The following is a 23,039-nucleotide window of genomic DNA, read 5'->3' as shown; positions in this document are numbered from 1 at the left end:
TTTTTCCTGAATGAAATTAGACCAAAAACGAATTCGTGTAATTCTGACAAGAAGTTTCCCGTCACTTAGAGGAAAAATACATGCCATAAAATAGAGGCTGCTCGAAAGCAACTCTCAGGTGAATGGAACCAAGACTTTCTCAAGTGAAAAGCTTATCAAAGAAATGTTGTCAAATCCTCATGGCACAGACTGTCGGGTCACTGTCAAATGGTTAATGATCTTTTGCACAGTAAAACTCATATTTAAAAGATGCCTAAATGAGAGAATTAGGCTACGTTTGGAAGTGTGATGATCGTTTAATAAGTTTTTTTTTTAGGTAGAAATAAAATTTGATGAATTATTTTAAATCGTAATTCTATTGACTCCAAAGTTTGAAAATGTGATTTCTAAATTAAAAATGTTCTGCTTGTTATTTATTTGAAGTATTAAGTTTAATTTTAACAATTTTAAATTGTTATATTTCAAACACTTTTAATTTATTACGAAATTAATATTATTTTTCAAAAATTATATTTCAATACTCTCATATCAGCAACATCATTCCCAAACATAATTTTAATCTCAATATTAGTTTAGAAATTCTGGTGTTGTGACTTTAAAAGATAAGAAATTAACCTACTTCTATGTAAATTCTTTATTAGACCAGCACATTAGATCACCTGGTTTTTAGACCTTTACAGCTTAAAAAATAATAATAATAAAGATAAGATCATCTGGCTGGAGACCATCGGTTCCTTTAGGTATATATATTGACGTTCTATGATGGCTAAAGTATCATTATGCTTATATACATCCTTTTAGTTTTTAACCATTGTCATTAACGTGAATAACATAATACCAGGCCCGAGTACATGCATTCCATCGATTTTTCGCTCGATATGACTTTAGGTGCATGTGAGCATGCGCACACACACATACATATGTACTAGTGAATTTACACGTACGTTGCACGTGAAACCTTCTTTGATAAGGTTAAAATACGTAACACTCGAGCGACAAAACATATAAGAACACTCTTAAAAAAAAGAAATATATAAATTATAAGTAAATTAATAGTATCTTATTTTGAATGAATTTGTAACTATTTCTAGTTAAAAATCTTTTCTTACTTTTAATTTATAAATAAATAAAATAAAAAATAGTTAATAATATCTATGAGGGTTGATGGCAAAAAAAAGTAAAAATTTGACTTTTTAATTATTTCTAGAATGCCATCAATTTTCTGTCAATTTTAATTGATTTTCTAACATGGCAATGGCATTATAGACATTGCACATGAAAATCTACCAAGTGGACCAGTGTGTATTTAAATATTAAATTTAAAACAAAAATTATTAAAGGAAACTAATAAACAAAAAATATTTCATTTAATTTTATAATTAAATAAATAAATAATATTAAATTTAATGGAAACGCATAGGTGTATATATATTAATAATAGTATTTACATATGGGTAACATAAAAAAGTATATGCAAAATTAGAATACTAATGACAAATTACTATATCTAAATATAAGTATCAATTTTTGTGAAATTTTATGAAATTATCCCTATTGTTTATTACTCTATTAAAGAAAAGTAAAATTGAAGGCAAGAATAAAACTATAAAACTTCTCAAATTTTAAACTCATATATCGTATATCGCTCCTCAATCAATTCACATGTGATTATCTTCTACTCTACTTTTTACTCATTTCTCTTCAATCTCACTCTATCTCTATCTCAACCTAAGTTATTTTTCTTTTCTTTCACTAAAAAATTATATTTTCAACTTTCATCACATTTTTTTTATAATAGCACAACTATGTAAAATTACATATGGTATATAATGATAAAAATATAGAGACAACGTTTTAAACTATGTTCTTTTAACACTGCACATAGCATTAGTGCAAAATCTAATGTATGAATAATAAAAATTTGATTAACATGATTAAAATATTGGAAATGATTTTAAAAATAATAAAATTAATGCAATTTAAAAATAATTTATTTCAAGAAAAATTTTCAGTTGATATATTTTTCAGACTTGATATTTCATTTCAATAGAATATCCTTAAAAAAATAGAGAAATGAATTTAAATTTTTAATAAAAGTTTACAAAATAATCAATAGAAATATTATTTTCACAAATAGTCTTGCAATGAAACCAATAACCCAAAAATTCAGAAAAAATCCCACCCAAATCAATTGAAAAAATTTCAAAAATTAAAGACCTTAAGGGCATGTTTGGTTCGCAGGATTTGATCAGGAAATGATTACGTATTCCGCGCGAAATACACAATTCGACGTTTGGTTCATAGGTCATGCGGAATACCTATTTCGGATGGGCTAATAATCTGGCTTTCGCCTGGATTGAGGAAGCCTCACGTGAATATCCGAATTACCTAAAGAGCATCCGGAATTAACGCTGAAAAGACTAAAATGCCCTCAGCATTGTTCATTAATTTCAAAACGTGCCATCGTTCATTAAAATGTTTATTTTTTTATTAATTATAAAAATAGATAATTATGCTTATTAAATTATTAAAATATTTACTTTTATTAAGAAAAACTATTTTCAGTAAGTTAATTAAAATAATTAATTTTCACAAATTATTTAATAATTGATATTTTTTATTAATTAAAATATTAAGTTGTAAATATTATTTAATTTTCAATTATTTAAAATGTTTATTTTTTTATTAATTATAAAAATAGATAATTATGCTTATTAAATTATTACAAGTAATTAATTTTATTAAGAAATGTTTTTAGTAATTTAATTAAAATAATCAATTTAAAAATATTATTTACTTTTAAATTATTTAAAATGTTTATTTTTTTATTAATTATAAAAATATATAATTATGCTTATTAAATTATTAAAATGATTACTCTTATTAAGAAAAACTATTTCTAGTAAGTTAATTAAAATAGTTAATTTTCACAAATTATTTAATAATTGATATTTTTTATTAATTACAAATATTAAGTTGTAAATATTATTTACTTTTCAATTATTTAAAATGTTTATTTTTTAAATTATAATAATAGATAATTATGCTTATTACATTATTAAAATAATTAATTTTATTAATAAACACAATTTTTAGTAATTTAATTAAATTTTTAGAAATTATTTACTTTTACATTTTTTAAAATTTTTATTTTTTATTAATTATAAAAATTGTCATTAAAGTTATCTATTTATCTTATAAAACCCATTATATTTATATGAAGGGTATTTCTGTCTTTTTATCCTATTTATATTCTTTCTATTCCTTATTCAACTCAACCAAACATCAAAATTATAATTCTCAGTTTTGCTATTCCCTCCAACCAAACAAAAAAATTTCATTAGATTTTCTATTATATTCCATATTTATTCTATTATCTGTTTATTCTATTCCCTATCTATTCTAATCTTGCGAACCAAACGTAGCCTAAGGGTCGGGTTGAAGTATTAAAGAAAGAAAATTGGAAGGAAGTTGATTGGACCCGATTTTATGTATATATAAATTTATTTTAGTAATTCATATGATATATTATAATTTATACTTAACAATTAAAAAAAAACAAACAATACACTTTAGATCCCATCTAAGGCATAAAAGTAAATTTAATTTCAGTTACAAACTGATAAGTTGCATGGATAATCGATATTAGATTCACATTGGAAGCAACTTATAATCTCCCTTTTTGCACACATACTCTTAAGGAGTAAGAACAAAAATGTACTTAAAGCTCGTGAAGGAGAACGTTGACAGCTTGAGAACTTTAAGTTTGTGCAACATTGTTAGCAAGTGGTGGTGACAGGTACTGCAGTGGTAATGGATAAAACGGTAGCTAATATCTGTAGACAGAAGAAAACGAATAGGGAGAGAAGAAAAAATATGAGATAAGAGGAAACAAAATTAAATAAAAAAGAAATTAATGATATAGTATCTCTTTTCGTTGAAACTCTTCTTCTATTTCTTTTTTTTTATTTTCTCAAATGCGTACTTTGTATCCATAGAATCCCATAAAAATTTTGATTGGGATTTTGAGAACAAATTACCGATGGCATAATGTCTTCAATAATTTTTAAATAAATTAATGTAAATTTTGAAATATTCATCAAAAAATATAAAAAATTTCACCACAAGATATATGTCAATAACTCATCAGAAAATATCCATCTAAAAATAATTTTTAAAAATTCTTAATATAAATTTTGAAAATTCATCAATACAAATGTAAATAGGAAATGAGAGAGTGGTACTGAGAGTGTTGAATGGAGAAGTTATTTCATATTTGATATGTTTCATCAGAGTAAATAATTATGTGAAAGAACATGCTAGATAGTTTTTATAGTGAAAACGTATAAAGGGGTGCCTTGAAATTGAAGGGTCATGAGAAAAAATAAATATAAATTGGTTTTTGAACTTGAAAAAAATAAATGTATTATGGTCGAAGAAAGAGAATACGAGAAATTTTTTTCAACGATTAGCAAAGTCAAAGAATAAGAATAATTAAAAGGAGAAGTAATTAAAAACCGAAAGAGAAAATATAAAAGATACAAATGTAAATAGGGAAGGGGAGAGAGGAACCATGAGCATTGAATGGAGAAGTTATTTCACATTTAATGCATTCGTCTAAATGAATAATTATGAGAAAAAACATGTTAGGTGATTTTTATAGTAAAAAAGTATGAAATTATACCTTGAAGTCGAAAGGTTATAAGAAAAAATACGTAAAAGTTAGTTTTCTATTAAAATGAAAGAAATGATGCCATACTATTGAAAAGATGTGATGTCTAGTAGAATTCGTATTATTTGAGTAAAAAGAAAAATAGAAATATTATTAATTTATCACGGGCAAAAAGGGAAAAAAATGGAGAAACACTTTGGGAAGGATCGCACTTTAGAAGAAAAGTATACCATTCCGTTTAGTTTTACAATCATGTTTTTAAAATTTTAACTCTAACTTTAACTCTACTCAGTACTCACTACACAACAAAAATCAACAACACAATTATTACTTTTCCCTTTCCTTCAATTTTTTAACCATTCAATTCAATTTTTAATATTAAATTCTCTCAACTATCCATTACTTTTTCCACAATTTAATAGCACAATCATTACTTTTTCACACTTTTTCTCATAATTCAACAACACAATCATTATAACTCAATTAGAATTAAAACTCAACTCTATTTAACTCTAAAACCAAACACACCAATAGAGTTTAACTCAGATGAGGCAACATATGATAGAACATGTGAGATAACATATGTTAAGAATGAGCGATGAATAGAGAGTTGAAAATGTGTGAGAAAAAGTCATACTAACAAAACACATCAAAAATATGAGAGTAAAAGGTATGGAAAAAAAAGTAGGAATTTACGAAGAATACAGATATTTTTTGGAACAAAAATTGAGAAAGCAAGAAATTAAATAATCACGTGATTCATAGCGATGAGACAAATAAAGTATGAACTTGTTAAGACAATAGACGTTGGAAACAAACATATTATGCAACGAAATTTTAAAACTATAAATCGTTATAAAATAATAATAGAACAAATATACATGTGATGAAGGACAAATTCAATTGAGAGAGATGCGAGACAATAAAACGTCGAAAATGAGCAATAAATATAAAGAGATGGTTTATATATATAATGAAAAAGTGCGACCAAAAGGTACAAGCTAAAAGGATATGAGAAAAAGTCACAATGGTATAATAACATTTTTAAAATATTAAAAATTGGATAAACTTGTCATATTTTTATATACAATATAGATTTTATATATAGTATAGATATATGGAAAATGCTAGCATCCATGCTACCACCGGTTCATGAAGAGTATTAACAATTTTGGGTGCATATATATACACGTACGTATATGTTTGTTTATATCTTTTCTGGTCGACTATATTAGTTTGCATAATGGATACATTGTCTGATCAGGTGACATGGTCGCAATGCTTACGTAGGTTGCCTTTCGCGGTTACTATGGGGCTCCAGTGAGGAAAGGAAGAAGATCTTTTGCTCCTTGCCGCACGTAATAGATCACACTGCACATACATACATAACTACCTAAAGAAATCACATATACAAAATAATTAATTAATAAATAAAGAAAAGTAAATAAAGATTGATTCAAGTCATTTGACGTTTATTTCTCTCAAATAAAATTTTGAATGTGACTCTTCTGAAAGGAAAAAATCCTTGACATGGAGAGTTTTTATTCCTTAATGAACTAAATTGAGAACTGAATTAATCGAAGTATATGAATTAGATTTTTGAATATTAGGATATTGATGGAAAATAAATAAATAAATAAATAGAAGAGCAGAGACATAGAGCGATGACCCCATACAGTGATACAGACGACAGTCAGCTGTGCAAAGCAATGGTGGGAGGCCACTGCCAAGGGGCAGCCATGGCTGTGGCTGCATCTGCATGCAGCTCTGCTCTAAGTAACTGCAACAGTGAGAAATCGCCCGTCTTTGCCGTCGATTTTTGGGTCAGCCCAAAGTTCAAGTAATGGTTGAATTTATTTCAGTCCTTTTCTCCTTGTGGATGGAAGTTGTGGCGAGGTTCGCAGTTCCAAAGCAATGATCCGTACAAATCATCACCCACAGTTACGAGCCCTAGCTACTTGCTATTACAGTTGCACCGAAATTCGTGCCTATTTGTAGGGATAGATCGACAGAGCCTGAGATGAGAAGATATTGTGTAATAGTAACGGATATACTATACGTTAAAAAAAAATTCTATTTTTGTTAATAGTATTTTTTTCTAAAGGCCAAAAGAAATTGAGAAATCATTATTAATTTATGATATTACCATATGATATACCCGTTATATTTACCTTGCGCTCAGTTGAAAAGGGCAATTAATTGCGCTCTCTTAAGATTTTGATGTTTTAAGAAAATTTTTATATTATTCTTTAAATTTTGATAAAACTTATTTTATATTTGCCCATTTATTTTGAAAAAAGTACCTTCTTATTTTCCTCTTAAGGATCCGAACTCCCAATATTTAAATTCTGAGTCGGTCCCTCCCTATTTTTGTGTTGGGAGATTACAAAACAAATTGAGTAAGGAATTTTTATGCAATGATATTGCCGTGAACTTAAAGTCAAAATGTTATAAATTCGATTTTTGCTGGAATTTCCCATGTGCTTTCTTCCTTAGACATACATGCATAGTCCAATGAATTTTTTTTCCTTGTAGTTTTAGTTTTTACCATAAAATATTTATGCAACTCTATCGTAGCCGAGATAGTCTTACAAAGAGATCAGAGGCTCTCGCCCGTACGATGATGTCACAATTGTTAGTAAAAGGGCTACCCCATGTAGGTCCATATTCACTCACCGTAAGACTCATTGATTAATTATCAATAATGAAACTTCGAATGAAGAATCAATTCACTATGCAAAAGATGGAAAATACCTTTCACAAAAACCTAAGTCGGACGTCGATTTCACACAAATCTAATCATCAGTGACGCGCATGATGTTACCCCTAATATTAAATGACAGTTAAAAAAAAAAAAACTCGACTAGGGAAGATATGTAGCTGAATTCAATTATTAGGAGGTGGATATGAGCATTAATTTTCTTTTTCCTTTCTAGCTGGGAGGATAACTTTACTTGAAAATGCACTTGAACCACTTGCCTTGTGAATATTCTCTCGTGATGTGGACTTCTGCATAAATATTTCTTTTTAATTACTAGAAGCCAATCGGATTAATGTTAATTGAGGATCGCAATTTCCATATTAAGATCGTTTAGGTTCCTTTGAATCCCAAACCTTAAATCATGAGTGAGAGAGTTACTTTATACTCTCCTCGAAAAAAGGCATTTTTTTTCTTTCCTTTCCTTTGTAATTTTTTTAATCTTTTCTCTTTTTATTTCGAGAATAGGATCTGTTGGTGGAGTTCCTGTTGCGGGATCCATCTCTCTTTTTTGAACAGTTATTATATCCATATAAAATATATAATATTCTTTTGCGGTTATTGATGTTTAATTATAACATGAATGTACAGTATTATTGTATGTTTAATTCATAGTGCATAGGTGCAATTGTACATGATTTAATAATTGATTGAAGAAATAACTTGAATCTGACATAAAACTTATCTCGATTAAACTACTGTTGATGGTCACAAAAAAAATCCTGTTGAATTTGACATATCCCTTTAAATAGATAATAGCAAAAATATTTTCCAATACTAATAATTTTTAATGATCGCAACCTATAATACTGATGTATATCCTAGCAAGATAGCATACTAAAGTAATATACTATCTCAAAACTAATTGTGTAGGACAATATTTATGTGTCATGGTAAAGCTTACATAAAGAAAAAAAACTTACCACTTCGTTTTTTGATGAGCAAAAATTTACTATTTTGTAGTACACATTAATCAAGTGAAACTTTCAGAAATAAAATCCTCATTGCTTCATAATGCTGAAAAAAAAAACTTTAGATTTATGATACGGTATGATGTTAAAAGTATAAATTGCCTTTTCTTTTGTTGGACAGATAATATATATGATCTACCTTGAACTTTATTTAATCAATTTAAATATATATATATATATATATATTGCGAACAAACTTTTATTGACTAATAATTAGTTGCATGAGCACATATCTTGGAGAAATGAACTATATTATAATTTACCAAAAAAATAAAAGAACTACGTTATAAAATATATCGTATGAGTTCTGAATGTGATAAAAATAAAAAGATAAAATAATATCTAACAGATATATATATATATATATAACTTTACGCATGATCCTCAATCCTCATTTAATTGGACGACGAGAGGATGAAATCAAACCAGGGCAATCCGGCCAAACTAGTCCCCGACATGTTTTCTGTCATTTTCTCATGAAGAAGGCACTAAAAAACAGAGGTAAGGGGGGGGACCTGTTTCATCATTTAATGCATGACTTTTCTTTTGATAGGATTTTATATTTAATGCATAACTTCACTTGCTGAAGGCATCGCATTAGTCAGCCCCATCTGCTTAATTAAATAAAGCCACTGAGTGAACTTCACAAGAAATCATTGGAATTTTCTTTTTCCCAGGCTCCCACTTTAATGCATGATTTCAATTCAATTGTTTTTTCATGACTTCTCACGTGTAATTTCTTTTCGCTTTAGGCCAAACGTACATATTATGTATCGATGAAGGGAAATTAGTGTAATGATACAAGTTATTATTTTGAGATCAAGAATTTCGAATTTGATTATTGTCGATTAAACTTATGTGGTATTTTATTTCGCTTTTTTTTATTGTCATATAAAGCTTATAGACCTCTCTTTTTATAACAAAAAATGCACATTATGTATTCGATGATCAATAAGTTACAAGCGAATCAAAGATAGATATTTTCTATTTTTTGATGTAAATCGTGATATTCGAAAGCTCAATTGGGTCTTCACTAATTCAGTAGAGCCAGGTCGGCTCATTCAGAGACAAAGTTTTCACAACATGAATTTTATGTATTTACAAGGACTCGAACTCGAGATCTTGCTTAAGCGGAATAATCGTCGAAACGTTTAAATCAACTTACGTCGGTAGATATTTCCTATTTTATTACCAGTGTAATAGAGAATTATAGTAAGTGCAAGAATCATCACTCGTCGACGAAATAACTTACCAAAAACTCAAAAAATTGGGTGGAATATAATTTATACCCCATACATATATATTATATTATATTATACTATACATATATGCATGCATGTATATATCTGGGTGATCAGGAACTTTTTGCAGGGAGCAATATCATGCAAGTGTTCTGAAACTGGGGACAGCCTTTGTATAACACGGGTTCAAAGCTAACTGGTCTTATATATGGTATGTGATCGTGATATATTATATGTTATACATATATATATATATATGTATATATTATCAGAACTCTATAATATATATTGAAAAATGGGGGAGGTGAGATGGGTCAGAGATGGGCTGGGGGCCCAGGCCCATGCGATGTGACAATACGAGAATGATGATGCAGCAAAAGTTGCTCACGTGGAGTAATTGAGGCTTTCTGATCAGTGGTTTTTATTTCCTTTTCTTTTCCCTTTGAATTTATTTTTATTTGTATAATTACTTAACAGAAATATTTTTTCCTGGTTCTCTGTCCGATAGGCTAAATTACGAACCCATATCTGTTTGAGTTGACCGTCTTCATCGATTGATCCAATCTGAAAGCTCTGCAGTCAATGAAAAGTAAAATCTCCCTAACATAATTGATCAGCTCATCAGCCTCAGGAGCCAGCCAGGGCCCTAGTGTCTGCTTAGATGAGTATCTATAGGTACTGAATTCGAGATACCGTAGGAGTTGATATCGTACCAACCCATACGATTCCCATTGGAGAAGTAACTTACTCAGTCGTGCTCGGTGTGGCAGGATGATTCCATAATGTTACAGGTTCGTAAAGGAGAATGCGGAATTATCTAACCAGACTATGCCATTTAAGCAAAATCTTGGTAGTTATATTACTCAAGAATCCAGTTCCTCTTTTCCCTTTTGTCGAGTCGAAAGGGGAAGGAGCAACCGACACAACTACCATGCCGGCGTGATCAATGAGGTTTCCCTGTTATGGAATGTCCAATTCAAACTATAGCTACCACAAAGATTCAAAGGACTTAGGCCCCTCACCTCGACCCTGCCAAATGCCATAAGATTATGATGAATCCATCTAAGCTAGGAAGTCGTCAAGCGTAGCTAGCGAAAGCTACAACCACGAGTTGGGGGACCGGACCTTTTCCTTAACCCACCGGCCTGAAGAAGATCTGAAGTTGAAGCCCTTACCCAAGAGTTTGGGCGGGAACCTTTAACATGATCCAATTGGATTACTATCTTAGTACCATATCCTCGTTTGTGTTCAACCGATTCATCTCCCTTCATCTTCTAGGAAGCCATCCCTAACTCACTGCCGACAATCTTCTGTCTAATTTCCTCTTCCTAGGCCCTGTCCTCAATTTAAAATATATGAAGCTCCGCTCACACTTAAAATCGTATTCGATATGAAAGAAAGCCTTGCCGATGCTTTGCCATAAGTAAAGAAGAACATCAAAATGTAATAATGTATACGATCAAATGCCCACTACAATGGCCCCCCCAATGTTCATCCAAAAGGAGCATATTCATTCACCAAACTCCTAATCAAAGCTAAATGGAACCAAAACATACATATTTTGTAATCAGACACATTACGTTTTATATTCTATTTTATCAAATTAATTCCAAGGCAGTGAGCCCAATCAGACCTCTTCGGCATCCTTGTCATAGCAGTCGGCCACAGCCACAGAGCTGCTCCTCTGCACACTCCTGTAGGAATACCTCTTCGCCAAGACCACATAGAAGCAGAGGTTCGCCAGTGTCATCACTGCCAACAGCCAGTAGAATTTGTCCAGTCTGCTGCTGTTCAGGTCCTTCCCGAACCAACTGCGCCCGTCATGGTCCTCGGTGATGCGGTCAACAGCTGTGATCAACAAGCTGCTCAAGAAGTTCGCAGCCCCGATCACGCTCAGGTAGAATGCAATTCCCAGGCTCCTCATGGAGTCCGGGACCTGGTCGTAAAAGTACTCCTGCAGGCCTACTAGGGCGAATCCGTCACCGAACCCGATGATGAGGAACTGTGGAGCCAGCCAGAGCACACTCATTGTCATTGACCCTTTCTCAGGGAGGTTGTTATCGGCATTGCTCTTGACGATACCGAGCCTCTTCCTCTCCACCAGGGCCGCCACCACCATGGTGATGACCGAAAAGATCATCCCAATCCCGATCCTCTGGAGTATCTTGATACCCCGCTCGTTCCCCGTGGCCCGCCTTAGGACCGGCACCAGGACCTTGTCATAGAACGTGACTGAGATGATCATCCCGATTGCTGCCAGGGCATAAATCGAGGCTGGTGGGATAAGGAACCCGCCAATGTCACGGTTCAGCGTTGTCCCCTGCTTGATGAAGAATGTGGCTGCCTGGGCCACGCAAATCCCGAACGGGAGTGTGGCTAGCCAAATTGGGATCATGTTGAGGATCAGCTTTACCTCCTCGACTTGAGTCACTGTTGCTAGCCTCCGAGAGCATTGCTTGTTCTCAACGGGGTTCCCGTTATCTTCAATAATAGCAGCTTTGTCAAGAAACCTGAAAATCGCATCATGTAATAAACCGGAACCAATTGAGTGGGCCTATTCGGAATTGTAATTACAAAATAAGTTGATGAATTGCTAAAACGGTTTAGCATGGCATACACGTTTGATGATGATTCTCCAATAGGAATATCATATACAAAACTATATATCAACGCATCATAAGAACTATAGAGGATGTGTACGGAACCATTGCTTAGCTTACTTGAGCTTGTCGGTGTGGCACAAGAGCCTTCCCTTGGTCTTTTCCGACTTGGCTACCTCGTACAATCCTGAAGGATCCGAAGGGCAAGGAAGGTTTCTCTTGGCAAAGGCCGCCACAAGAACCCGAAGCATTGGCGTTAGCGGACTCCCGATTGGTGCCCTATAGCGGTAGACTGGCTTTCCGGCAATAAAAATGACAAGAGATAAGGCCATCACCGCAGTGAAGATTATATCGGCAGTTCCCCAGTTGACATGCTCCTGGATATAGACAACGACCGTGACACCGAGCAAGAGCCCCGAACAGAGCCCAAAGTTCCACCAGTTGAAGTAGGACATCTTGCTCTTCCTTTCCTTGGCGTGATCATCATCAAACTGGTCGGCCCCGAAGCTCTCCAGCGCGGGCTTGTGGCCCCCTGTCCCTATTGATACCAAGTAAATTGCTAGGAAAAAAACAACCTCGTGAATCTTCCGCGGTTGCTGGCATACTTCCTCGCCTTCACATGGCTTTAAGCTTGGAACGAACCAGGACATGGTCAGGAGTGTCAAGCCCTGTTCCAAATCAAAGAAACAGAGATCAATTACAAACAACTATGAATCTCGAAATGTTTTGGATTTCTAATTTGATTGGTCTTTGGAGATTCGCATCTCCGGCCCATTTTTGTTAGGTAAGGGGGTGAATGATGGGCCACAATATAGAATCAGCCCGAAGTCACCGACGTTTTCAATCCAATAGGATCAAGAAAATATGACGTCTCAAGGATTAGTTGATCTGTTGTTGTATCTAATTTCCGTGAACAAAAGATCAGTGTCCTTTACCATGAGATAAATGATTGCGGAAGCGAGGACCGTGAAGTATCGACCCAAGTAAGCATCTGCCAAGAACCCCCCAAACAGCGGCATCAATGTGGTCACACCAGCCCAATAGTTCACGCTCTTTGTTGCCGTCTTCAGATCCTGATGGATGACCTTGGTCAGGTAAATGATCAGGCTTGTTGCTAGCCCGAAGTAGCTCAGCCTCTCGCTGAACTCGATAGCTGCCAAAAGAAAAGGACAGAGGAAGTGCCATGTTATGATCAAGAGTCACAGTATTAGGTATGTATAGACAATACATGTTATGTGATTGCACATCTATTCAGTTTCAAATCCAAATAGATTATCAATATACTAGTATATCTTCATCTACTGTCATTTATCAATACTTGGTATTTTCAAGATACCAAATTTCGGTCCAAGTGACAGTTGATTGGAGCCGACATAAACATCCATAAGCTACTACAAAGAATATTAGATGCTTGTGGCCACATAAATGTATGGTGATTCCAGTGGTTAATGGTTATATGTGGGAGTTGTCTTGGCCCACCATGGGACCAGTCTTCCTGCTTGCCGAATCTTCTATTTTGAATTGGGAGATTACAGCCATTAAAACCAAAATTCTTCAATAAAGACGATTGGTCTATCTTTAATGGTCCCAACAAGAAAGTCAGCTGTCATAGATCAAATACTGTGGCACATGATATATTTACATTACCAGCCACCACATGCTTCAAAGTGGTCGAGTTGCATATATGGTCTTCTCCTCTTGACAATCTTTAATCGGAAGTGCGATTTCGACTGAGCATGATATTGTAGAGCTTACGAGTGTTAACCTTTTTTTGGGTGGAAAACACGGGCCAAGGCCGGATAAGAAAAACAGCTACTTAATTACAACTTTGATTACTGCTCTTAAATTCCTAAGGCTATCTTTGCAAGTTGACACTTTTTTGACTTGACATAAATCAAGATCCTAACAGTATACCAAGCAGGATTTGGACGTCGTTAATTATCTTATCTCATGTATATGTTCAATTAATCAGGTAAAGGAAAAGCACAACTAATATACTAAACATTAATGTCATTCTTAAAGTTATGAGAGAATAAAGGTGCTCAATTAATAAAACGAATATATATATATATATATATATATTGTACTCAGAAAAAAAGATTATATATATGTATGCATCCCCTTTTCAAAGCTCTAGATTACTGTGATCGATCATGAGTGCTCTTATGATCAATCACAAAGCACATACATGATACATGAATTAATTAATTAGTGATACCCTATATTAATTATGATATATAATAGTTAATGCCCGAATTATATATAGCAGTACTACGACACGATCATATATGTAATATATATTTGTGAACGTACACGTACGTATGTGTTTATTAAAATCAACGATCGAGCTGGCTAAGTAAAGGTCCGAGAGCATAAAATAAGTTACTTAATAAGAGATGAAATGAAGTATCCATGAGACCATGGATGGATGGACGGAGTCCTCACCAATGATGAAGAGAGAGGCTCTCCAAGCACCAGTGGAAGCCCTAAGAGGGATCCTCCCCTTGTGATCAATGGAAGAATCATGCACCCATTTCTCACCATCAAACTGCTCATCATCATGAGCAGCTCCTATCGCCATCACTGCAGCTTGATCATTTCCTTTCCTCTCCCCTTTCCTCTCCTCCTCCATCATCACCTTCTCCTTCATCACCAACACACCTTAGGGTTTCTTTCTGAGATGTACAAACACAGAAGCCAGAGAGAAGCAAAGAGTGTGTGTTTTGTCTTAGCTAGTGAAGTATTGAGGAGGTTTTGGTGGGGAGGGGAGGATTGGTTTGGACCCCTTTATATAGGAAGAAACCAAAGAAGGTTTGCCTTTTGTCATGACTGCCCAAATATTGTCATGGCATGGCCTTTTCATTCCCTCTCTCTCTCTCATCCCCTCCGTCCACTATATCACTTTCCAACGCGAAAAATTTAGACCAGTTCTACCCCTCAAAAAGCATCTTTTATAAGACGTAATGAGCAAGTGGCCAATGTACTCGGTACTACTCCCGGCCTCCGGCCTCCATCTTAACATAGGATAAACCCGTACTCGTATACGTGTCATCTCGAATGCATATTTGCAGCTAATGGATGAGCTTGAACTCAAAAGTTCATATGTACTTTTTACCAAGAAAATATGTATTCAAAATTCACTGTGTCAAAATAAGATTAAACATTCAAGATAGATTGTACCTTTTAAAATGTTATTACGCTTATGTAGAGTTGGCCGATCCATCTTTCAATTCATGTGTATGAATTAGTAGGTGGTGATATTCAAATTTCTTATAAAGAAGTCTTTAAGAGTGATTAGGGAAGATGCAGAAAGAAATTTTGAGAATGGTTTGCTTAATACTCACCCCTCACACGCGGCGTGGATGCGAATTAGAACCGGGCCAATAAGCAACACAACAGATGTAATAGGTCAACTCTGACACAATCATAAATTTTTTTTGAGCTCATACGATTCGTGTCCGTCTCCAACCCAAAAGATCGATCTTAATAGGTGATGGTTCCTAATTCCCATATAAATTTTCATATTGGGCGTAATGTGGTTGGAATTTTTTTTTATATAATTTTTTTCAGTGAGCTGTTGGGTGTATATTGGTGTGACTGTACCTTTGGAATTTGCAGTGGAATTTGAAAAGATGTTACTTGTAACAAGTGTACTACATACGTGTTGTTTCATAAGACTCAATAATTTTTTTTTATTTTTTTAAACAACAATTTGTCACAGATTTGAGATATCATTTGTGTCGATGTATTTAAACAATTATTGACTTGTGATACAAGTCACGCAGTACCATTACATAAAAAACTTTCTCGGAATTATCAATGATTATTAATGGTAAAAAAAAGAATTAATAAATATTAACTTGAACTAGATAGCTCTGTATTTCAAAGAAGAAAAAGAAATTATCCAACTAGCCACTTATATACTTCTTAATTATATATGGAATTTTGAATATGCCTAAGGTTACCCCAAAATAGATAAACGATAAATTATGGGTTTGATCCGAAACTCCCCGTGGGCATGAGAAACTAGGGATTTGGGCATGAATATGATTGCGGTGGAGAATATCTTCATTTTGTTTTCTCACCTCCACTCAATGGGCGTCACTATTGGACTTTGAATGGGAATGGCATCGGTGCCCATATTCGTTGTATTTTCCTGTACTTTCCGCTCTTCACAGCTTTCTATATGTATATGGATATATCGGTACCCAAGTCAAAAGGGTCGCTATTATTATGTTTATACGGTCCACTTTCAACATAATCCTCATTGAAGACACATTACGATTCATTTACATATGATGCCCTTATATATGCATGCCCTTATAATGAGGCTATTGGTAGAACTATCCCCGGAGCTGATCATGCTTAATTGATTGATCACAGTCATACAGCGTCATGATTCTAACCAGAAAGGGGCGGAAGTTGAATCATAATTGAACGATATTCTTAAGGTTGTTGATCATATATCAATGCTCCACCAGCAGATGCATGTACTTGCTGTATAGGTAATTTGTTCTTTAATCTTTTCATTTCCATCAACTTTGCAGTTTTAACTCGTCTTCGAGTTTACTCGAGCCGGCTGGATCTCATTTTATTAAACAACAAAACTTTTAACCTTGCTGTATACTATTTTCATAGAAACAATATCTTGGAATCTCATCCGCCCCATATATATATATGTATGATTAGAAATTCAAAGTAATTAAGCCAGCTGCAAGGTTGAGAATATAGTAACTCGACTCACCCTTTTTTTCTGAGTGATTTGTTCGTGGACCAATCTATTACTCAAAGCTGGCTCGGGCTTGGCTATCCTATGGTCATAAACTATCTCGATCGAAAATGATGCTTGACATTATGGAGTCGTAAATCATAGTTAAGCTGGTTTTCTTTTTTAATGACTCAAGAAGATGTGCTAATTCCGATCTGTTTTAGAAAAGGATGGTCATAAAACCTCGTCGAACAGTTAAATAAGATGTAGGCCAAGATAGAACCTTAGAAGAAATAGCCAAATGACATAAAAAGAGAGAAATAACCAGAAAAAAAAAAAAAGAAGAAAACCTTAGCAGAGGTAAGACATACTATATATATACATTATAGGTAGAAATAGCCACAACTTGACAATATTAAATCAATTTTTTTCTCAAAATTTTAAAAAAATAAAAAAGTATTCTTCTAGTTGAGAAGTTGACTAGATTGTCCAAAAAACAGTCAGAAGGTTTAAAATATTCCCGCCTTTTGGATATGCTTCAAAGAAAGAGAGACTCCTTTGTTGATAATTGCAATTGATAAATTGGACCGACAGTTAGTGTGCATACTTGTAGTACAGATATTCCAAATTTTTTAAGTATTTCGATGGCTGAACATGTTGATATTTAAATAAAAATTAATATCGCCAACTAATAAGCTGAGTGATATTTTGTGCTGAGAAAAACATACAATTAATATATAATCTTTCTTCTGTAGAAATTTATCTAAAGTGAATCATTGCAGCAGGTATAATGGGCCTTTTTGATTTTCGGTGAACTATAGTGGACCATTTTTTGACCTCCCTACCAAATAATATTTAAAATAATTAACCATCAAATATTTAATTGGTTTTCGATTAAACTGAACTACCTATGTGTGTGCAAAAAAGTCACGTGATTATTTAGTTATATAATGACATAAGTTTTTATGGATTAAAATGTGATCTAGGGTCTTAGCTTTTACTTATGAAGAGCGCATTAATTAGGTGCAGACACTTTAGTGGCAACACATTTAATCAATAGTTCTCTCAATTGGAAAGCCACTCTAATTATTTGATAATTTGGGTAAAAAAAGCATTATTGAAGTAATATATATAAAATATTAAATGGTCCTTTCTCATAGTGAACTGATGATCAAGAAAGAACCAATAAATTTTTCTTATTATATAAATTTACGACTCAATTATCCATGACTACAAGCTCATTTTACTAGTTGGTTGTAATTACATTAGTGTTTCCTCACATCACGTGATAAAGTAACTAGAACCATCAAAAAGTTCGTCATAATATATGTATCAAAATTTTAATATAGCTCCTTTTTTTAGTATTTTATATAATTATTTATTTATTAATCTCTATTGAATGAGAGACACTATAAGCAAAGCGAAAACGTTTTGCAGCAATGGACCGTGCCTTTCTTCAAATAATTAGGACTCTCTCTTATCACTAACATCTGCTGCAAAGCCGCGCACCCAGCAACTCAAGTGATTAAAATGTTAAACTCAAGTAGATTATTTTTATAAACTATTTGATTATTAAAAGTTATTTCCAGTTGGTTGATTAAGTTCACTGTTATTTATCAAAAAGAAAAGAGAATAAATACACTGTAAGTTTCAGTTACGCGTTGCTATTGCATCTTAGACTAATAATTTGCCTGAAACTCAACATAAAGTACAATCTCCATAAAGACAAGAATGATTGGTTAGAACGACATGGGTTGATATAGGTGATTCGATACCTTCTTTTTTTTTAAGTGAGGTTTCAGATTTAAATTTTGTTAATGAAAAAAGTTTCTTAATAAATTTATCCAACTCAACTTGGATTATTCGATATTTATTGGGTTTTCGGATACTACACTCGATAAAATGTATAGTGGCTTGGCATAGAACATGTGATAAACTAAGAAGCAACTCATTTCAATACTCATAGGAAAAAAAAAAAGATCATACAATGGCTAGATATATTCATACTACAATAAAGAAGAGATTTGACGTTCCGCGGAAATTATTTTGATTGTGATTTTATAAAAGGAAAAATATATGTCATGACATAATATTTTACTTTTGTGTCAATTTTATCACAACTTTTAAAAATTACACTATATAGTATATTGTTTAGGGAGTAATGTCAATCATAGCACAACCTTTTACTTTTGTGTCAATTTTATCATAACTTATTAAAATTACATTATACAACACATTATTTATGGTGTAATGTCAATTATGACATGGCGTCAAATTTTCCTTAAAAATTAAATAGAAGGCTGATGCGGTGCACCCGTGGATGAATAGTGGACCTAAACTCTTGCCACATGCGAAACAACCCATATTCCGACATGCTCGGTGCCTTTTTCCTACCTAACTCCCTCATCATCAATACATGAATCACATTTCCGCCTCTTTATACATCTCTCGAATTACTATAGCCCCAAATTTCTCTTCAGTTAAGCACTTTGTCGTTTCTTCTTCCTCTTCACCCATGTGTTTATCAGTCTCTCTCTTCACACTTCCCCCTCTTTTATTCCCATAGAAGAAAACAAATTAATGTTTGCTTTTCATTTGATAGGTATGAGCTTCCCTTTTGTTTCTAATAAATTTTCATCCATTGTTCATTGAATGAACTATGATAAGTTCAATATGTGATTTTTATTTTATTTTATTAATGGTGTGGTTATTTTCAGAAAGAGAAATTCCGTATGTAAATAGGCGGGAATGGAATTTGGGTATTAATGGTGAAGGAGTCGAGTGGGTAAAAGAACACCGAACATGTCGGAATATGAGTTATTCTGTATGTGGCAAAAGTCTGGGCCCACTATTCATCCAAGATGGGAAGAGTATGAGGAAGGTCGACTTTCTATATGAAGATTCAAACAAAAAGGAAAAGAGAAATCTGACTGAATGAGGAAGAGCTCTTTCCGTGGTCTCATTTTACCACCATTTGAAATGTGCAAAACTTCGACGTATAAGCTACAGGATAAGCTTAGAGAAATGTTCATAAGTTGAGATACTGGATGCTTATCGAAAGAGGGGAATTACACGTAAGAAAAGGGAGAAAAGGGCACCGGATGGGTCAAAATATGACTTATTCCGTATGTGGCAAGAGCCTGGGCTCATTATTCATCCACATGTGAGTCACATCAGCCTTCCGCTTAATTTTCAAGAAAAAATTAACGCCATACTATAATTGACACTACACCTTAAACAATGTGTTATATAGTGCAATTTTAAAAGGTTGTCATAAAATTGATACAAAAGTAAAATGTTATGTTACAGTATATATTTCCCCTTTATAAAATTACCTCATTAATAATTTATAATATCATTGAAAGAGTAAAAAATAAAAAATAAATATAAGAATAAAATCATAAAATCTTTATTCTCAAGTCTGATCACGCTTCACAAAATTCTCTTCTTCTCCTCACATCACTGCACGTGCTCCCTACATCCTCGCATCACTGCAAGTTCAATATGTGATTTTTATTTTATTTTATTGATGATGTGGTTATTTTTATAAAGAGAAATTCCGTATGTGAATAGGTGAGAATGGAATTTGGGTATTAATAGTGAAGGAATCGGGTGGGTAAAAGGGCACCGAGCGTGTCGGAATATGAGTTATTTCATATGTAGTAAAAGTATGGGCCCACTATTCATCCACGAGGAAAGGAGTATGAGGAAGGCCGACTTTCTATATGAAGATTCAAACAACAAGTAAAAGGATCAAACCAAATCTTACTGAGAAATCTGACTGAACGAGGAAGAGCTCTTTCTGTGGTCTCATTTTACCACCATCTAAAATGGGCAAAACTTAGACGTATAAACTACAAGATAAGCTTAGAGAAATGTTCATCTGCTGAGATATTGGATGCTTATCGAAAGATGGGAATTGCACGTAAGAAAAAGGAAGAAAAGGGCACCGGACTGATCAGAATACGAGTTATTCCGTATGTGGCAAGAGCATAGGCTCACTATTCATCCACATGTGTGCCACATCAACTTTTCGTTTAATTTTTACGGAAAATTTAATGTCATACTATAATTGACACTACACCTTAAATAATGTGCTATATAGTGTAATTTTAAAATATTGTGATAAAATTAACACAAAAGTAAAAAATTATGTTACGGTATATATTTTGCCCTTTATAAAATTACCTCATTAATAATTTATAATTTCATTGAAAGAGTAAAAAATAATATATTAAATATAAGAATAAAATCATAAAATCTTTACTCTCAAGTCTCATCGTGCCTTACAAAATTCTCTTCCTTCTCCTCACATCCCTGCACGTGCTCCCCACATCCCGTGCACTCCTCTCTCCGTTCCCTTCCACCCCATTGGCCTCCCTTTTCTTTTCTTTTCTTTTCTTTTCGTTTTTAATTTCTTCTCTATTAATTTGTAGTTGGACTTTGGAGAAAGTTTTCTAACTTCATATGTAATACAACTATGATTCATTTTATAATGTCTTTACTTTCATATTATCTTTACAGGGACTTGATATATCTTCAATCCAAAAGCTTAAACTATTAGATCATGATATCTAAATATCATATAAATCCCTCTAATTTCAACAACTTGGCCGGTGTGGGATTTGCTTCTTATTTTGACTTCTCAACAATATGTGCTTATTTTCCAGTAGAAGAATATAAGCTTTTTTTATATAGAAATATATACTATTTTTCATGTGAAGTTGAAAATATTAAAAAATTAAATTAGAATAATGAATTTATTTGCCAAAATGTTATAATATGTCTATAGGAGCTTAAAAGAAAATGTATGATACTTTAGAAATTTGGTTGGAATGATGGGATGAGCATTATTTAATTTGTATGAAGGAATGATCTTTCCATCAAATTCGAGTGCACCAAACGTAACATAAGAAATTGAGAACGAGGAAACATTATAGTTCTAGAAATAAGCATTGAATGTATCTCTTGATTTTAAATCAACGATTATAGTTCTAGAAATAAGCATTGAATGTATCTCTTGATTTTAAATCAACGACATGTATCCCTATAATAAATCCCATAGTCTAACATATAATTAATTAGATTTAGAGAATATATATATATATATATATATATAGTTGTTAATTATATAGGCCTTTCTCCCACCAAAAAAGAAAAATGCAGGCCTTCCCATAAACTTTGTGAGGCTTCCAGCCATTGGGCAAATATTTCCCACCGTTAGCAATTAATTAACACGTGTCAAGGTTAATGTTTAGTCATATATTTCTATTATAAAAAAGGTTCATCAGTAATTAGTAAATAATAGGAAAAGTGAAATTAAAAGATGAATGCGGAAAATTTTATTATCAAAAATGAAAATCAAAATCTCTTAATTTTAGACAAGAATTTATACAGCTGCATAAAATTCATAAATTCATGTCTGACAAAATGGCAGTATCGAATTGGTTAGATACGACCACCTGGTGCCTTGACTAACCGTATTATATAATTACTTCCCCGATCCTGACAAAGACTCAGAGGTCAAGATCGGGGAAGAAATTCCTCCGATGGCAGACAGCAATGCCTTGAAGAGCTTTTTAATTTTATATAATTAGGGGAATCAATCCATATGACCTAAAAAGCCCAAGCCTAAGGTTGGTGCACCCATATCTTATCCCCATCTTTTTGCAAAAAGCCGCTCCAAAGTGGTAAATTGACACTAAAGATGGTTTAGTGATTAATAAACTTATTCTTACGTGTTAACCTCAAGTCTCAAATTCAAATATCCTCTAGTGCATCTGTAAAAAAAAAAAATTGCTCGTTGAGTGTTCTTCGACTTGAGCTTTGAGGACACCGACTTCTATAAATTATTTTTTTAGCAAAATATATTTATATATATTGATTTATTTATTATCTTTTTTTCAATTACCAGCCAATTTGCAATTCTCTTCGGCCTTTTTTTTTGGCCAATCTCTTTTGCCACTTCAAAGTGGCTTTTTCGACCCTCCCCCACTCTTGGAATTGTGGAATCTATTTTGACGAATCTGCCTACTCTTTTGGAACAATATATAATTTGCTCAAATATAACGAATGAATCTTTATTTATC

At 32.9% G+C, this 23,039-nt stretch overlaps 1 protein-coding gene across 1 annotated transcript; it reads right to left on the bottom strand.

Annotated features, from left to right (window-relative positions):
- Positions 1–11,064: 11,064 nt before the first annotated feature.
- Positions 11,065–15,019, bottom strand: LOC116208862 (protein NRT1/ PTR FAMILY 5.6). Its single transcript, XM_031542426.1, has 4 exons — positions 14,688–15,019; positions 13,178–13,395; positions 12,363–12,910; positions 11,065–12,152 (listed from the first exon to the last, which is right to left on the bottom strand). The coding sequence occupies exons 1-4, from the start codon at positions 14,890–14,892 to the stop codon at positions 11,270–11,272; spliced, it is 1,854 nt and encodes a 617-aa protein (XP_031398286.1). The 5' UTR covers positions 14,893–15,019; the 3' UTR covers positions 11,065–11,269.
- Positions 15,020–23,039: the final 8,020 nt, after the last annotated feature.

The sequence above is a fragment of the Punica granatum genome, chromosome 5 (genome assembly GCF_007655135.1).
Source record: "Punica granatum isolate Tunisia-2019 chromosome 5, ASM765513v2, whole genome shotgun sequence".
NCBI classification, from domain to species: Eukaryota; Viridiplantae; Streptophyta; class Magnoliopsida; order Myrtales; family Lythraceae; genus Punica; species Punica granatum.
This window is presented reverse-complemented; position numbering and strand designations above follow the sequence as displayed.

Bases quoted from the DNA above. Each gene is read 5' to 3' on its own strand.
- LOC116208862 (XM_031542426.1), bottom strand. From the start codon at position 14,892: ATGAAGGAGAAGGTGATGATGGAGGAGGAGAGGAAAGGGGAGAGGAAA. The intron at 13,396-14,687 runs GTGAGGACTCCG...TTCTTTTGGCAG, and splicing joins AGCCTCTCTCTTCATCATTG to CTATCGAGTTCAGCGAGAGG. The intron at 12,911-13,177 runs GTAAAGGACACT...GATTTGGAACAG, and splicing joins CCGCAATCATTTATCTCATG to GGCTTGACACTCCTGACCAT.